Raw genomic sequence first — 15,600 nt, 5'->3', positions numbered from 1 at the left:
TCCTACTGAGTGTGTCGCTGATGTCTCCCTGATGTCTCCCTGGTGTCTCCCTGGTGTTTCTGCATCAGGGTCTGGTCTCTCCCTGGTGTTTCTGCATCAGTGTCTGGTCTCCCCAGTGTTTCTGCCTCAGTGTCTGGTCTCTCCCTGTAGTTTCTGCCTCAGGGTCTGGTGTCTCCCCAGTGTTTCTGCCTCAGTGTCTGGTCTCTCCCTGGTGTTTCTGCATCAGTGTCTGGTGTCTCCCTGGTGTCTCCCTGGTGTTTCTGCCTCAGTGTCTGGTCTCTCCCTGGTGTTTCTGCATCAGTGTCTGGTGTCTCCCTGGTGTCTCCCAGTGTTTCTGCTTCAGGGTCTGGTGTCTCCCTGGTGTTTCTGCCTCAGGGTCTGGTGTCTCCCTGGTGTTTCTGCCTCAGTGTCTGGTCTCTCCCCAGTGTTTCTGCCTCAGTGTCTGGTGTCTCCTGGTGTCTCTGCTTCAGTGTCTGGTGTCTCCTGGTGTCTCTGCTTCAGTGTCTGGTGTCTCCCTGGTGTTTCTGCATCAGTGTCTGGTGTCTCCTGGTGTTTCTGCCTCAGGGTCTGGTGTCTCCCTGGTGTTTCTGCCTCAGGGTTTGGTGTCTCCCAGTGTTTCTGCTTCAGTGTCTGGTGTCTCCCTGGTGTTTCTGCCTCAGTGTCTGGTGTCTCCCTGGTGTCTCCTGGTGTTTCTGCCTCAGTGTCTGGTCTCTCCCTGGTGTTTCTGCCTCAGTGTCTGGTGTCTCCCTGGTGTTTCTGCCTCAGTGTCTGGTCTCTCCCTGGTGTTTCTGCCTCAGTGTCTGGTGTCTCCCTGGTGTTTCTGCCTCAGTGTCTGGTGTCTCCCCGGTGTTTCTGCCTCAGTGTCTGGTGTCTCCCTGAATGTCTCCCTGGTGTTTCTGCCTCAGTGTCTGGTGTCTCCCTGGTGTTGCTGCCTCAGTGTCTGGTGTCTCTCTGGTGTTTCTGCCTCAGTGTCTGGTGTCTCCCTGGTGTTTCTGCCTCAGTGTCTGGTGTCTCCCTGGTGTTGCTGCCCTCAGTGTCTGGTGTCTCTCTGGTGTTTCTGCCTCAGTGTCTGGTGTCTCCCTGGTGTTTCTGCCTCAGTGTCTGGTGTCTCCCTGGTGTTGCTGCCTCAGTGTCTGGTGTCTCTCTGGTGTTTCTGCCTCAGTGTCTGGTGTCTCCCTGGTGTTTCTGCCTCAGTGTCTGGTGTCTCCTGGTGTTTCTGCATCAGTGTCTGGTGTCTCCCTGGTGTTTCTGCATCAGTGTCTGGTGTCTCCCTGGTGTTTCTGCATCAGTGTCTGGTGTCTCCCTGGTGTTTCTGCATCAGTGTCTGGTGTCTCCCCTGGTGTTTCTGCCTCAGTGTCTGGTGTCTCCCTGGTGTTTCTGCATCAGTGTCTGGTGTCTCCCAGTGTTTCTGCCTCAGTGTCTGGTGTCTCCCTGGTGTTTCTGCCTCAGTGTCTGGTGTCTCCCTGGTGTTTCTTCATCATTGTCTGGTGTCTCCCTGGTGTTTCTGCCTCAGTGTCTGGTGTCGCCTGGTGTCTCCCTGGTGTTTCTACTTCAGTGTCTGGTGTCTCCTGGTTTTTCTGCCTCAGTGTCTGGTGTCTCCCTGGTGTCTCCTGGTGTTTCTGCCTCAGTGTCTGGTGTCTCCCCTGGTGTTTCTGCCTCAGTGTCTGGTGTCTCCCCTGGTGTTTCTGCCTCAGGGTCTGGTGTCTCCCTGGTGTTTCTGCCTCAGTGTCTGGTCTCTCCCTGGTGTTTCTGCCTCAGTGTCTGGTCTCTCCTGGTGTTTCTGCCTCAGTGTCTGGTGTCTCCTGGTGTCTCCCCAGTGTTTCTGCCTCAGGGTCTGTGTCTCCCTGGTGTTTCTGCCTCAGTGTCTGGTGTCTCCCTGGTGTTTCTGCCTCAGTGTCTGGTGTCTCCCTGGTCTCTCTCCTCAAGGTCAGTTCTCTCTGACTGTCTTTGGTCTCTCTCCTCAGAACTGTGGTAGAAGAATATCCCGCTCTGTCTCCACCTCGGCCTCCCAAAAGCCCCTTACCATCGGACCAATCACCTGTGAGTATTTTTGATATCATCACACTCACCTCAAAAGTAACTTGTGAGCAGTCATACACACACATACACACACACCCCTCACTAGTAACCTTCTCTTTGCACTGTTTGTCTTCTAGGGACCAAAGGGCCAGAGTGAACCAAACAGCACTGCAATGGGACAGCAGAGAGCTTCTGTATCTTAATGATTATTAGATAATAAAGTGAAACTTACTATTATATCAGTCTTGTGTCATTATATCAATGTATGTTCTCTGTTATCTCTTGGTCTGGTCTGTTGGCGAAGCAGAGTTAGGGTTACAGATGTTAAATCTTAATTTGATCACCTTGTTGTTGCAGGAAATGCACATGTCTCATGTATTCAAAGTTTAAAAAGGCATCTAAAGTTTGTAATTTCCCTTGAACATTTCAGACTTAATTTGCTCTAACTAAAAAAATATCAACCCCTACAAAAGTGTCAATTTAAATATAAGCCACACAATAATTAGTATTTCCTGTTGCTGCGGTATTATTTTCCTGTTGTGAGAAACTGATCAAATTAAGATACAACACCTGTAAACAGAGAATCTGATATAATTTAATCTTGTTCCTGTCTTTTATTTTCTTTATTATTTTCTACTTATTGTTTCTGTAATGTGCTCTGTGTGTAGAGGAGTCAGGTGCAGGACAGCAGATGTGAGTAAATAAACGTAATTTACTCAAAATAGACAAATATAATACAATAAAGCGAGCCCACATAACGGACCGTCTTACATACAAACAATTACTCACAAACAAACATGGGGGCAGAGGGTTAAACAATGAACAAGTAATTAGGGGATTGAAACCAGGTGTAAGACGAAACAAATGGAAAATGAAAAAGTGGATCAGAGGTGGCTAGAAGGCCGGTGACCTCGACCGAACGCCACTCCCGAACAAGGAGAGGGACCGACTTCGGCGGAAGTCGTGACAGTTTCACACTTAACTTGACTAAACAGCAGGATCTAAAGCATTGAGGGTTTGCTTCCTTCTTCATCAAGTAGACTTCCTGATATGACCATATTTGGTTTTAGGCTCGTTGCTAAGGTGTTGAGTATGTTATTTACTAAGGCTTAATGTTATTTGTATTCCCTTATGGAGACATTTTTTGATGGAGACATTTTTTTAAGCATATGCCAACTTCATACTCATGGATTCCCAGGGACTCTAAACATTAAATACCAAGCTCTCAAATTGTTCAGGCATGTAGAAGTGACTTAACACTAAAACAAATAGCAAAACTTGCTGTATCGTCTATAAGCCATAGAGAGAGGGATAATGCCTGTGGAACACTATGGCTCCGTTTCAAATGACACCCTATTCCCTATTTATGGCACCCTATTCCCTATTTAGTGCACTACTTTTGACCATCTTAGTAAACAAAAGTAGTGCACTATATAGGGAATAGGGTGCCATTTGAGTCTGTGTTTAGATGAGTGGGAACAGGTCACCTTTCCCTCAGTGTGAATAGTTGATATGATGTCACCATGGTGACAACTGGCTATTGTTGGTCATCTAGAGCAAAGAGAAAAGGGTTTGGAATAAGACAAAGGGATCAGGTCAGATCTTTTCTTGTTATTCATCCGCTGATTCAGCGTGACTAAATGGAGATGTATTACGTGAGAGTTGAAACAGGCATATCTATAATACAAACAGAAGACAAAAAACTTAAAGATAAAGGGAACAATGTCAAGAACACTTAGAGGTAGCCTATCTGTCAGCACGGCACAGTTGAAACAGGCATATCTATATCACAAACAGAAGACAAAAAAAAATGATTGATAAAAATGGGACAATGGTTATCCAGCTAGGGTGTATCCGAAAGCATGGCCAGGTCGAAAGAAGCATATATACACTGCTCAAAAAAATAAAGGGAACACTTAAACAACACAATGTAACTCCAAGTCAATCACACTTTTGTGAAATCAAACTGTCCACTTAAGAAAGCAACACTGATTGACAATAAATTTCACATGCTGTTGTGCAAATGGAATAGACAACAGGTGGAAATTATAGGCATTTAGCAAGACACCCCCAATAAAGGAGTGGTTCTGCAGGTGGGGACCACAGACCACTTCTCAGTTCCTATGCTTCCTGGCTGATGTTTTGGTCACTTTTGAATGCTGGCGGTGCTTTCACTTTAGTGTAGCATGAGACGGAGTCTACAACCCACACAAGTGGCTCAGGTAGTGCAGCTCATCCAGGATGGCACATCAATGCGAGCTGTGGCAAGAAGGTTTGCTGTGTCTGTCAGCGTAGTGTCCAGAGCATGGAGGCGCTACCAGGAGACAGGCCAGTACATCAGGAGACGTGGAGGAGGCCGTAGGAGGGCAACAACCCAGCAGCAGGACCGCTACCTCCGCCTTTGTGCAAGGAGGAGCAGGAGGAGCACTGCCAGAGCCCTGCAAAATGACCTCCAGCAGGCCACAAATGTGCATGTGTCTGCTCAAACGGTCAAAAACAGACTCCATGAGGGTGGAATGAGGGCCCGGCGTCCACAGGTGGGGTTGTGCTTACAGCCCAACACCGTGCAGGATGTTTTCATTTGCCAGAGAACACCAAGATTGGCAAATTCGCCACTGGCGCCCTGTGCTCTTCACAGATGAAAGCACGTTCACACTGAGCACATGTGACAGACGTGACAGAGTCTGGAGACACCGTGGAGAACGTTCTGCTGCCTGCAACATCCTCCAGCATGACCGGTTTGGCGGTGGGTCAGTCATGGTGTGGGTTGGCATTTCGTTGGGGGGCCGCACAGCCTTCCATGTGCTCCCCAGAGGTAGCCTGACTGCCATTAGGTACCGAGATGAGATCTTCAGACCCCTTGTGAGACCATATGCCGGTTGGCCCTGGGTTCCTCCTAATGCAAGACAATGCTAGACCTCATGTGGCTGGAGTGTGTCAGCAGTTCCTGCAAGAGGAAGGCATTGATGCTATGGACTGTCCTGCCCGTTCCCCAGACCTGAATCCAATTGAGCACATCTGGGACATCATGTCTTGCTCCATCCACCAACGCCACATTGCACCACAGACTGTCCAGGAGTTGGTGGATGCTTTAGTCCAGGTCTGGGAGGAGATCCTCAGGAGACCATCCACCACCTCATTAGGAGCATGCCCAGGCATTGTAGGGAGGTCATACAGGCACGTGGAGGCCACACACACTACTGAGCCTCATTTTGACTTGTTTTAAGGACATTACATCAAAGTTGGATCAGCCCGTAGTGTTTTTCCACTTTAATTTTGAGTGTGACTCCAAATCCAGACCTCCATGGGTTGATAAATTTGATTTCCATTGATAATTTTGTGTGATTTTGTTGTCAGCACATTCAACTATGTAAAGAAAAAAGTATTTAATAAGACTATTTAATTCATTCAGATCTAGGATATGTTATTTTAGTGTTCCCTTTATTTTTTGAGCAGTGTATATAGTACATACAAACAACAGAAAACAGATTGAAATACTGCACAGTTGAAACAGACATCTACAGTGCAAACATAAGACAAATAAACTGATTGAAAAACTGATGGAAGAGGGTGGAAATGACATTAAAACAAGGGTGTTGGCCTATCCAATAGCACCAGCAACCCATGACACATGGTCTTTATAACAGAGCCCGAGAGGTAAGAAGTCAGCCAAATGTTAAGTGGTTCTCTGGGATATTGTGAGGCATTATTTACCTCATTAATCACACGGTGTTGACCTAATGCCACCCACCCACCAGCCACCAGCCACCAGCCACCAGCCACCAGCCACCAGCCACCACCCACCAGCCACCAGCCACCACCCACCACCCACCAGCCACCCAGCCACCCAGCCACCAGCCACCCAGCCACCAGCCACCAGCCACCAGCCACCACCCACCAGCCACCCAGCCACCAGCCACCACCCACCACCCACCAGCCACCAGCCACCCAGCCACCAGCCACCACCACCACCCACCAGCCACCAGCCACCAGCCACCAGCCACCCAGCCACCAGCCACCAGCCACCCAGCCACCAGCCACCAGCCACCCAGCCACCAGCCACCAGCCACCCAGCCACCAGCCACCAGCCACCAGCCACCAGCCACCAGCCACCCAGCCACCCAGCCACCAGCCACCCAGCCACCAGCCACCAGCCACCACCCACCAGCCACCAGCCACCCAGCCACCACCCACCAGCCACCAGCCACCCAGCCACCCAGCCACCAGCCACCAGCCACCCAGCCACCAGCCACCAGCCACCAGCCACCAGCCACCCAGCCACCACCCACCAGCCACCAGCCACCCAGCCACCAGCCACCAGCCACCAGCCACCAGCCACCCAGCCACCCAGCCACCAGCCACCAGCCACCAGCCACCAGCCCACCAGCCACCACCCACCAGCCACCAGCCACCCAGCCACCAGCCACCACCCACCACCCACCAGCCACCAGCCACCAGCCACCAGCCACCACCCACCAGCCACTTGCCACCAGCCACCCACCACCCAGCCACCAGCCACCAGCCACCAGCCACCAGCCACCAGCCACCAGCCACCAGCCACCAGCCACCAGCCACCACCCACCACCAGCCACCAGCCACCAGCCACCAGCCACCAGCCACCAGCCACCAGCCACCACCCACCAGCCACCAGCCACCAGCCACCCACCACCCAGCCACCAGCCACCAGCCACCACCCACCACCCACCAGCCACCAGCCACCAGCCACCCACCACCCAGCCACCAGCCACCAGCCACCACCCACCACCCACCAGCCACCACCAGCCACCAGCCACCAGCCACCAGCCACCAGCCACCAGCCACCAGCCACTAGCCACTTGCCCTGTCACTTAATTAGTTTGAAAACATCCATTGTATCTGCCGCCACCCAACAGAGCATATAGACTTTACCTTAACCACACCCCAGGGTTTTATGGTTATGCATTCCTTACATTTCAACGATGATACAGATGTAGGATCGTAATTTGAGCCAGTTTGCTACAGAAGGAAAATAATCCTGCAGCAACAGAAAATGTGAATGACTACGTGGATTATAATTAGGGGTTGATACATTTTTTGTAAAATAAAATCAAGTCTGATATTTCTGAGTGGAAATGACAAACTTTAGAAGCCTTCTTAATACACTGGGAAATGTTCAGCAACAACAGAGTGATCAAATTAAGATGATACTGTAGTTGGGATCTATAGTTGTCATTCAACCTCTTCCACACTTATTGTTAGTCTGAAATCCAGTCAGTTTTGTCTGACATTTCACTCCTTTACTCAGGGTCATTGCCAAACAGTTTATCATGACAAGGAGTGGAATGAGAGCTGAAAAGACTGGGACCCAGGCTAAGGTCTTGTCCCTGGGAATATTGCACAATGTGACCTGCTTCCCCCCCTCCCCGATAACCAGTGTATAAATGCCTCGTTTACAGGTGGTTCCAGCAGTCAGCATCAACATTTGGTAAGTCAGTACTCCTCTCAGATCACTATTCATACTGTATGGTTAAACAAAGTTATTTTTGGTTTGGTGAAATTAATATACCTGCACTGAGTTTGAAATGTTATAATATCCTCCAGAGAATGTGTGTCCATGCTTAATATCTATTATTGTATTAGATGTTATAATATCCTCTAGAGAAGTGTGTCCATGCTTAATATCTACTATTGTATTAGATGTTATAATATCCTCTAGAGAATGTGTGTCCATGCTTAATATCTATTATTGTATTAGATGTTATAATATCCTCCAGAGAATGTGTGTCCATGCTTAATATCTATTATTGTATTAGATGTTATAATATCCTCTAGAGAATGTGTGTCCATGCTTAATATCTATTATTGTATTAGATGTTATAATATCCTCCAGAGAATGTGTGTCCATGCTTAATATCTATTATTGTATTAGATGTTTTGTAATGGGGTTTATTGCAGTCTTGTGACAGAAAATAAAATGTGTTTTATCACCATAGGATGACCTGTATAGATACAGTCAAATTAAATCAGGTCAAACTTGCATTTAAACGTGCCTGACGTTCCAGTAGATGTAAAATGTGGATTAATATAATAAGTGTATTTTCCTTCAGGTTGTGTTCCCCGTTTCTGCCCCTGTAGAAGTAACTAGTGTTGATGAGGATGATCCTGGTGGCTCTGCTGGTGCCTCTACTGGTTCTGTCCAGCGCTGGACGTCCTCAGGTACACACAAATATACTATATATTTAATACATCAACAGCTGGACATACCTCAGGTACACACAAATATACTATATATTTAATAAATCAACAGCTGGACATACCTCAGGTACACACATATATACTATATATTTAATACATCAACAGCTGGACATACCTCAGGTACACACAAATATACTATATATTTAATACATCAGCAGCTGGACATACCTCAGGTACACACAAATATACTATATTTAATACATCAACAGCTGGACATACCTCAGGTACACACATATATACTATATATTTAATACATCAACAGCTGGACATACCTTCAGGTACACACAAATATACTATATATTTAATAAATCAACAGCTGGACATACCTCAGGTACACACAAATATACTATATATTTAATACATCAACAGCTGACATACCTCAGGTACACACATATATACTATATATTTAATACATCAACAGCTGGACATACCTCAGGTACACACATATATACTATATATTTAATAAATCAACAGCTGGACACCTCAGGTACATTTACATTTACATTTAAGTCATTTAGCAGACGCTCTTATCCAGAGCGACTTACAAATTGGATTGTGTGTTAAGTGTTTTATACAGTATAATATTATATAACCCACCACACACTGATACCTCAACCTAAAAGACGATGAACTCATATATTCCCAAATTCCCACAGATACGATTGTCACCAGCTGCGGGCGTGTCACGAACAAGCCGTCTGCCACACCTCGCCCATGGCAGGTGACATCACATGCACCTGTAAGAAGGGCTTCTCCGGAGACGGCCTCATCTGTTTACCTGGCCACACCGCCACCGCCGACCACCACCACGCCCCTCGCCGTGTCCGCCGCTCCTACCCCACCTCCAACACCAACCTTGCCCATGTCCGGTTCAGCTGCGGCTTCAACGAGTGCGCCGACGGGGAGGACTGCATCACGGTCGCCGGCATCCAGCAGTGCTCCAACCCCTGTAAGATCTACACGGTCCTGAACGACGCCTGGCGTTCCACCAACAACCACGGGCAACAGGCACTGCGACCGCAACGTCCGCTGGGACGGCTATTACCGCATGTTCATCGGCACCAGAGCGTGTCCATGCCGGACAAGTGCGTGGATTCCTTCCAGTGCGGCACCCAGGCTCCCTTGTGGCTGGCGTTTCCTCCCCCAGCAGGTGGATGAAATTGTCCAGAGTGCAGTCTGCGCCAGCTTCAATGGGGACTGCTGCTGGGTGCAGTCTCAGCCCATCCACGTCAAGGCATGCCCTGGGAACTACTTTGTGTACAAGTTCGTCATGCCTCCCGGGTGCTACTTCGCCTATTGTGCATGTAAGGTTTCGCCTGCTGCTTTGCCAAGTTCTGAGTGGGGCTTGTTGATGTTGTTCTGCCTTTTGAATTGAAGTTATTGTATTTTTAAACTGTTTACTACTTAGTCATTCATCAGCTGGTTATATACACCTTGATGTTTTTCTTATGGCCCTGGATATTAACAGTACTCAGCATATTCATCCATTCATTCATATTGATTCTGGTAATACCAGCATACTAGTTCTTTCAAAACATGAGCGATGAATGTTCCTCATAACTGTGTCTCCTGTTTAACTCCTTGTTCCAGATGTGTCAGCTCCCACCACAACACCAAAACCAGTCACATCTACAGAAATGCCAGTAGAGAACAATCGCACCACAACAACAACACAGTCACAGGTTGCCACGACTACGCCAAAAGCAATGTGTGGTACCTGCAGAGCGGGGAGACCTGCGTGAGCACCGATGGGGTCACTTGGCGGTGTGAGAGGCCAGGTGAGTTCTCAGAAAACACCTGTTTGAGGACCTATGTACTGTACTCTCTAGAAAACAGGTGCTATCTAGAACCTAAAATGGTTCTTCGGCTGTCCCCATAAGAGAACCCTGTCAAGAACCCTTTTTGGTGCCAGCTATAACCATTTTGGTTCCAGGTAGAACCCTATTGGGTTCCAAGTAGAACCCCTGCCTGGAACCAAAAAGGGTTCTACCTGGAACCAAAAAGGGTTCTTCACAGGGTTCTCTTATGGGGACAGCCGAAGAACCTCTTTGGAACCCTTTTTCGAAGAGTTTATATGATCATTTGTAATTCCTTCTTTTCATTTTGGGTTCTTGAATAACTTATTTTCTGTTGTCTTTATTTTCTCATCCCTCTGTCTCTCTCTTCCTCTCTTCCAGATCAGCCTGTTTCTCATCCCTTTGTCTCTCTCTTCCTCTCTTACAGATCAGCCTGTTTCTCATCCCTCTGTCTCTCTCTTCCTCTCTTTATAGATCAGCCTGTTTCTCATCCCTCTGTCTCTCTCTTCCTCTCTTCCAGATCAGCCTGTTTCTCATCCCTCTGTCTCTCTCTTCCTCTCTTACAGATCAGCCTGTTTCTCATCCCTCTCTCTCCCTCTCTTACAGATCAGCCCGTTTCTCATCCCTCTGTCTCTCTCTCTTCATCTCTTACAGATCAGCCTGTTTCTCATCCCTCTGTCTCTCTCTTCCTCTCTTACAGATCAGCCTGTTTTGCTGCACCCAGAGGTAGTATGTGGGCGGAGCCTGGTACAGGTGGGTCTCAACAGGACTAACCTGGAGGCCGCTGGTCTGGACGCCACCACCGCTAACCTGGCCGACCCCGGTGTAACGCTCACGAAGAGCGTGGCGGCATGGTATGGTACCAGGTGGAGCGCAAGGAGGGCGCCTGCGGAAACACTCTGGTGGTGAGAACAGACCCCGACCTCACCAAAACTATCAAAAGAGAGCACTTGCTGTTAGACATAACCCTGGATACCAGTCTCTTTAGCTAATATTCCACTCATTGCCAATCCTTGTCATTGCCAAAGACACAGGCCTTCAATTATGAACAGTCCATTTATTGCATGTTTATCACCAGCCAATGTGACCAGTCACACCAGAGAAGCTCTCGCCCTTCAAACTTCCCCACCAGTTCATTGTGAGCGCTGGAGCCTGAAGCCTATTTTATGTCCAGTAAGAGGAAGGTACTTTTCCCCTCTAATATATATATACATACATATTTATTTATTGCTAAAAGTAGGTGACAGACCTACTGTAGTTTGCTACTTCTGGGACATGATTGGGCTAAAAGTAGGTGCCAGAACTACTGTAGTTTGCTACTTCTGGGACATGATTGGGCTAAATGTAGGTGACAGAACTACTGTAGTTTGCTACTTCTGGGACATGATTGAGCTGGGACATGATTGGGCTAAAAGTAGGTGCCAGAACTACTGTAGTTTGCTACTTCTGGGACATGATTGGGCTAAAAGTAGGTGACAGAACTACTGTAGTTGGCTACTTCTGGGACATGATTGGGCTAAAAGTAGGTGACAGAACTACTGTAGTTGGCTACTTCTGGGACATGATTGGGCTAAAGTAGGTGACAGAACTACTGTAGTTGGCTACTTCTGGGACATGCTTGGGCTAAAAGTAGGTGACAGAACTACTGTAGTTGGCTACTTGTGGGACATGCTTGGGCTAAAAATAGGTGACAGAACTACTGTAGGTGGCTACTTCTGGGACATGATTGGGCTAAAAGTAGGTGACAGAACTACTGTAGTTGGCTACTTCTGGGACATGATTGGGCTAAAAGTAGGTGACAGAACTACTGTAGTTTGCTACTTCTGGGACATGATTGGGCTAAAAGTAGGTGACAGAACTACTGTAGGTGGCTACTTGGGACATGCTTGGGCTAAAAGTAGGTGACAGAACTACTGTAGGTGGCTACTTCTGGGACATGATTGGGCTACTGGTTGAGAGGAATACAGGAGGTTGGAAGAGAGAGAGGCCAGCGGAGATGCATGAATTGCGTAAGAATGAAACAGTGAAAACAGACGGTTTATTTTTATGTTACATTTTAACACGGAAGACATATTGAGGTCTAGGTCTCTTTTTCAAATGCTGTGTAACACAACATAAATATACATACATATACACAACCGTTCAAAAGTTTGGGAAAGAAAGAAATTCATTAAAATAACATCAAATTGATCAGAAATACAGTGTAGACATTGTTAATGTTGTAAATGACTGTTGTAGCTGGAAACGGCTGATTTTGAATGGAATATCTACAGAGGGAGGTACAGAGACCCATTATCAGCAACCATCACTCCTGTGTTCCAATGGCATGTTGTGTTAGCTAATCCAAGTTTATCATTTTAAATGGCTAATTGATCATTAGAAATTATGTTAGCACAGCTGAAAACTGTTGTTCTGATTTAAAGAAGAAATACAACTGGCCTTCTTTAGACTAGTTGAGTATCTGGAGCATCAGCATTTGTGGGTCTCGATTACAGGCTCAAAATGGCCAGAAACAAATAACTTTCTTCTGAATTTCATCAGTCTTTTTCCTGTTCTGAGAAATGAAGGCTATTCCTTGGGAAATTTGCCAAGAAACTGAAGATCCTGCATACAACGCTGTGTACTAGTCCCTTCACAGACAGTGCAAACTGGCGCTAACCAGAATAGAGAGAGGAGTGGGAGGCCCCGGTGCACAACTGAGCAAGAAGACAAGTACATTAGAGTGTCTAGTTTGAGAAACAGTCAAACTGGCAGTTTCATTAAATAGTACCCTGCAAAACACCAGTCTCAACGTCAACAGTGAAGAGGCGACTCCGTGATGCTGGCCTTCTAGGCAGAGTTGCAAAGAAAAAGCCACAACTCAGACTGGCCAATTAAAAATAAAAGATTAAAGATGGACAAATAATGATTGGCAAATAATATAATAAATAATTAGAAACATATACACAAATAAACATTATTTCAGCATTATGCTATATTGAAGCCAAGATACGTTTTTAGAAAGGAGAAATTTCATTTGAGGGTGTCTGAGGTGCGGTGGTGGATTTGATTGATGTTTCCTTATAGGATGCACAGAGCCTTCAGAAAGTATTCACACCCCGACATATTCCACATGTTGTTGTGTTACAGCCTGAATTCAACAGATTACTTTTTTTTTAAAATTCGCACACATCTACACACAATACTCCACGATGACAAAGTGAAAACATGTGTTTAGAAAGTTTTGCAAATGTATTGAAAATGAAATACAGAAAATCTAATTTACATAAGTATTTACACCGCTGAGCCAATACTTTGTAGAAGCACCTTTGGTAGCAATTACAGCTGTAAGTCCACGTTGGTCTAGTAACCGAAAGGTTGCTGGATCGAATCACAGAGCTGACAAGGTAAAAATCTGTCATTCTGCCCTGAACAAGGCAGTTAACCCACTGTTCCCCGGTAGGCCGTCTTTGTAAATAAGAATTTGTTCTTAAACTGACTTCCTAGTTAAATAAAGGTCAAATAAAATAAAATAAATATCCTAGAGCTTTCCACACCTGGATTGTGCAGGGGAATACCACTGCCCTACAGTACAACTCAGGAATACCACTTCCCTACAGTACAACCAGGGAATACCACTTCCCTACAGTACGACCAGGAATACCACTTCCTACAGTAAGACCAGGAATACCACTTCCCTACAGTACGACCAGGAATACCACTTCCCTACAGTACGACCAGGAATACCACTTCCTACAGAAGACCACTTCCCTACAGTACGACCAGAATACCACTTCCTACAGTACGACCAGGAATACCACTTCCTACAGTAAGACCAGGAATACTACTTCCTACAGTACGAATTCAGGAATACCACTTCCTACAGTACAACCAGGAATACCACTTCCCTACAGTACGACCAGGGAATACCACTTCCCTACAGTACGACCAGGAATACCACTTCCTACAGTACGACCAGGAATACCACTTCCCTACAGTAAGACCAGGAATACCACTTCCCTACAGTACGACCAGGAATACCACTTCCCTACAGTAAGACCAGGAATACCACTTCCTCACAGTGGACCAGGAATACCACTTCCCTACAGCACGACCAGGAATACACTTCCTACAGCACATCCAGGAATACCACTTCCCTACAGTACACCAGGAATACCACTTCCCTACAGTACGACCAGGAATACCACTCCCTACAGTGCGACCAGGAATACCACTTCCCTACAGTACGACCAGGAATACCACTTCCCTACAGTACGACCAGGAATACCACTTCCTACAGTACGACCAGGAATACCACTTCCTACAGTACCACCAGGAATACCACTTCCCTACAGTAAGACCAGGAATACCACTTCCTTACAGTACAACCAGGAATACCACTTCCCTACAGTACGACCACAGGAATACCACTCCCTACAGTACCACCAGGGAATACCACTTCCTACAGTACGACCAGGAATACCACTTCCCTACAGTACGACCAGGAATACCACTTCCCTACAGTACGACCAGGAATACCACTTCCTACAGTGACCAGGAATACCACTTCCTACAGTACATCCAGGTCACCACTTCCCTACAGTCGACCTATACACTTCCTACAGTACGACCAGGAATACCACTTCCTACAGTACGGCCAGGAATACCACTTCCCTACAGTACGACTAGAATACCACTTCCTACAGTACGCCAGGAATACCACTTTCCCGAAGCAGACCTCCACCCTGGACATGGGATCTTACCCCAGAGGCCTACCCAAAACAATTTGCTTACCGCCATCACACTGCACACTGCCCTATCCTATCTGGACAAGAGGAATACCTATGTAAGAATGCTGTTCATTGACTACAGCTCAGCATTTAACTCCACCCTGTGCAACTGGGTCCTGGATTTTCTGACGGGCCGCCCTCCAGGTGGTGAGGGTAGGAAACAACACCTCCACTTCACTGATTCTCAACACTGGGGCCTCACAAGGTGCGTGCTCAGCCCTCTCCTGTACTCCCTGTTCACCCATGACTGCATGGCCATGCACGCCTCCAACTCAATCATCAAGTTTACAGACGACACTACAGTGGTAGGCTTGATTACCTACAACGACGAGACAGTCTACAGGGAGGAGGTGAGGGCCCTCGGAGTGTGGTGTCAGGAAAATAACCTCTCACTCAACGTCAACAAAACAAAGGAGATGATGGTACACTTCAGGAAACAGCAGAGGGAGCATCCACATCAATGGGACAGTATTGGAGAAGGTGGAACGTTTTATGTTCCTTGGCGAACACATCACAGACAAACTGAAATGGTCCACCCACACAGACAGCATGGTGAAGAAGGCACAACAGTGCCTCTTCAACCTCAGAAGTCTGAAGAAACACTCACACACTTTTACAGATGCACATTCGAGAGCATCCTGTCGCACTGTATCACAAAAGACCTGCCTTCCAGAACACCTACAGCACCCGATGTCACAGGAAGGCCAAAAGATCATCAAGGACAACAACCACCCGAGCAACTGCCTGTTCACCCCGTTATCATAGACACTGCCTGTTCACCC

The 15,600-nt window shown here is 47.1% G+C and overlaps 1 protein-coding gene across 1 annotated transcript; it reads left to right on the top strand.

The window, feature by feature from the left end:
* The first annotated feature begins 8,928 nt into the window (after positions 1 to 8,928).
* LOC127923900 (uromodulin-like) lies at positions 8,929 to 10,901 on the top strand. Its single transcript, XM_052508114.1, has 3 exons — positions 8,929 to 9,557; positions 9,844 to 10,031; positions 10,750 to 10,901. Exon 1 carries the CDS (start codon positions 8,968 to 8,970, stop codon positions 9,409 to 9,411), a length of 444 nt encoding a protein of 147 aa, XP_052364074.1. The 5' UTR covers positions 8,929 to 8,967; the 3' UTR covers positions 9,412 to 9,557; positions 9,844 to 10,031; positions 10,750 to 10,901.
* The last annotated feature ends 4,699 nt before the right edge of the window (positions 10,902 to 15,600 follow it).

Source organism: Oncorhynchus keta, unplaced genomic scaffold, assembly GCF_023373465.1.
Source record: "Oncorhynchus keta strain PuntledgeMale-10-30-2019 unplaced genomic scaffold, Oket_V2 Un_contig_3342_pilon_pilon, whole genome shotgun sequence".
In the NCBI taxonomy this organism is placed as follows: Eukaryota; Metazoa; Chordata; class Actinopteri; order Salmoniformes; family Salmonidae; genus Oncorhynchus; species Oncorhynchus keta.
This window is presented reverse-complemented; position numbering and strand designations above follow the sequence as displayed.

Bases quoted from the DNA above. Each gene is read 5' to 3' on its own strand.
- LOC127923900 (XM_052508114.1), top strand. From the start codon at position 8,968: ATGGCAGGTGACATCACATGCACCTGTAAGAAGGGCTTCTCCGGAGAC.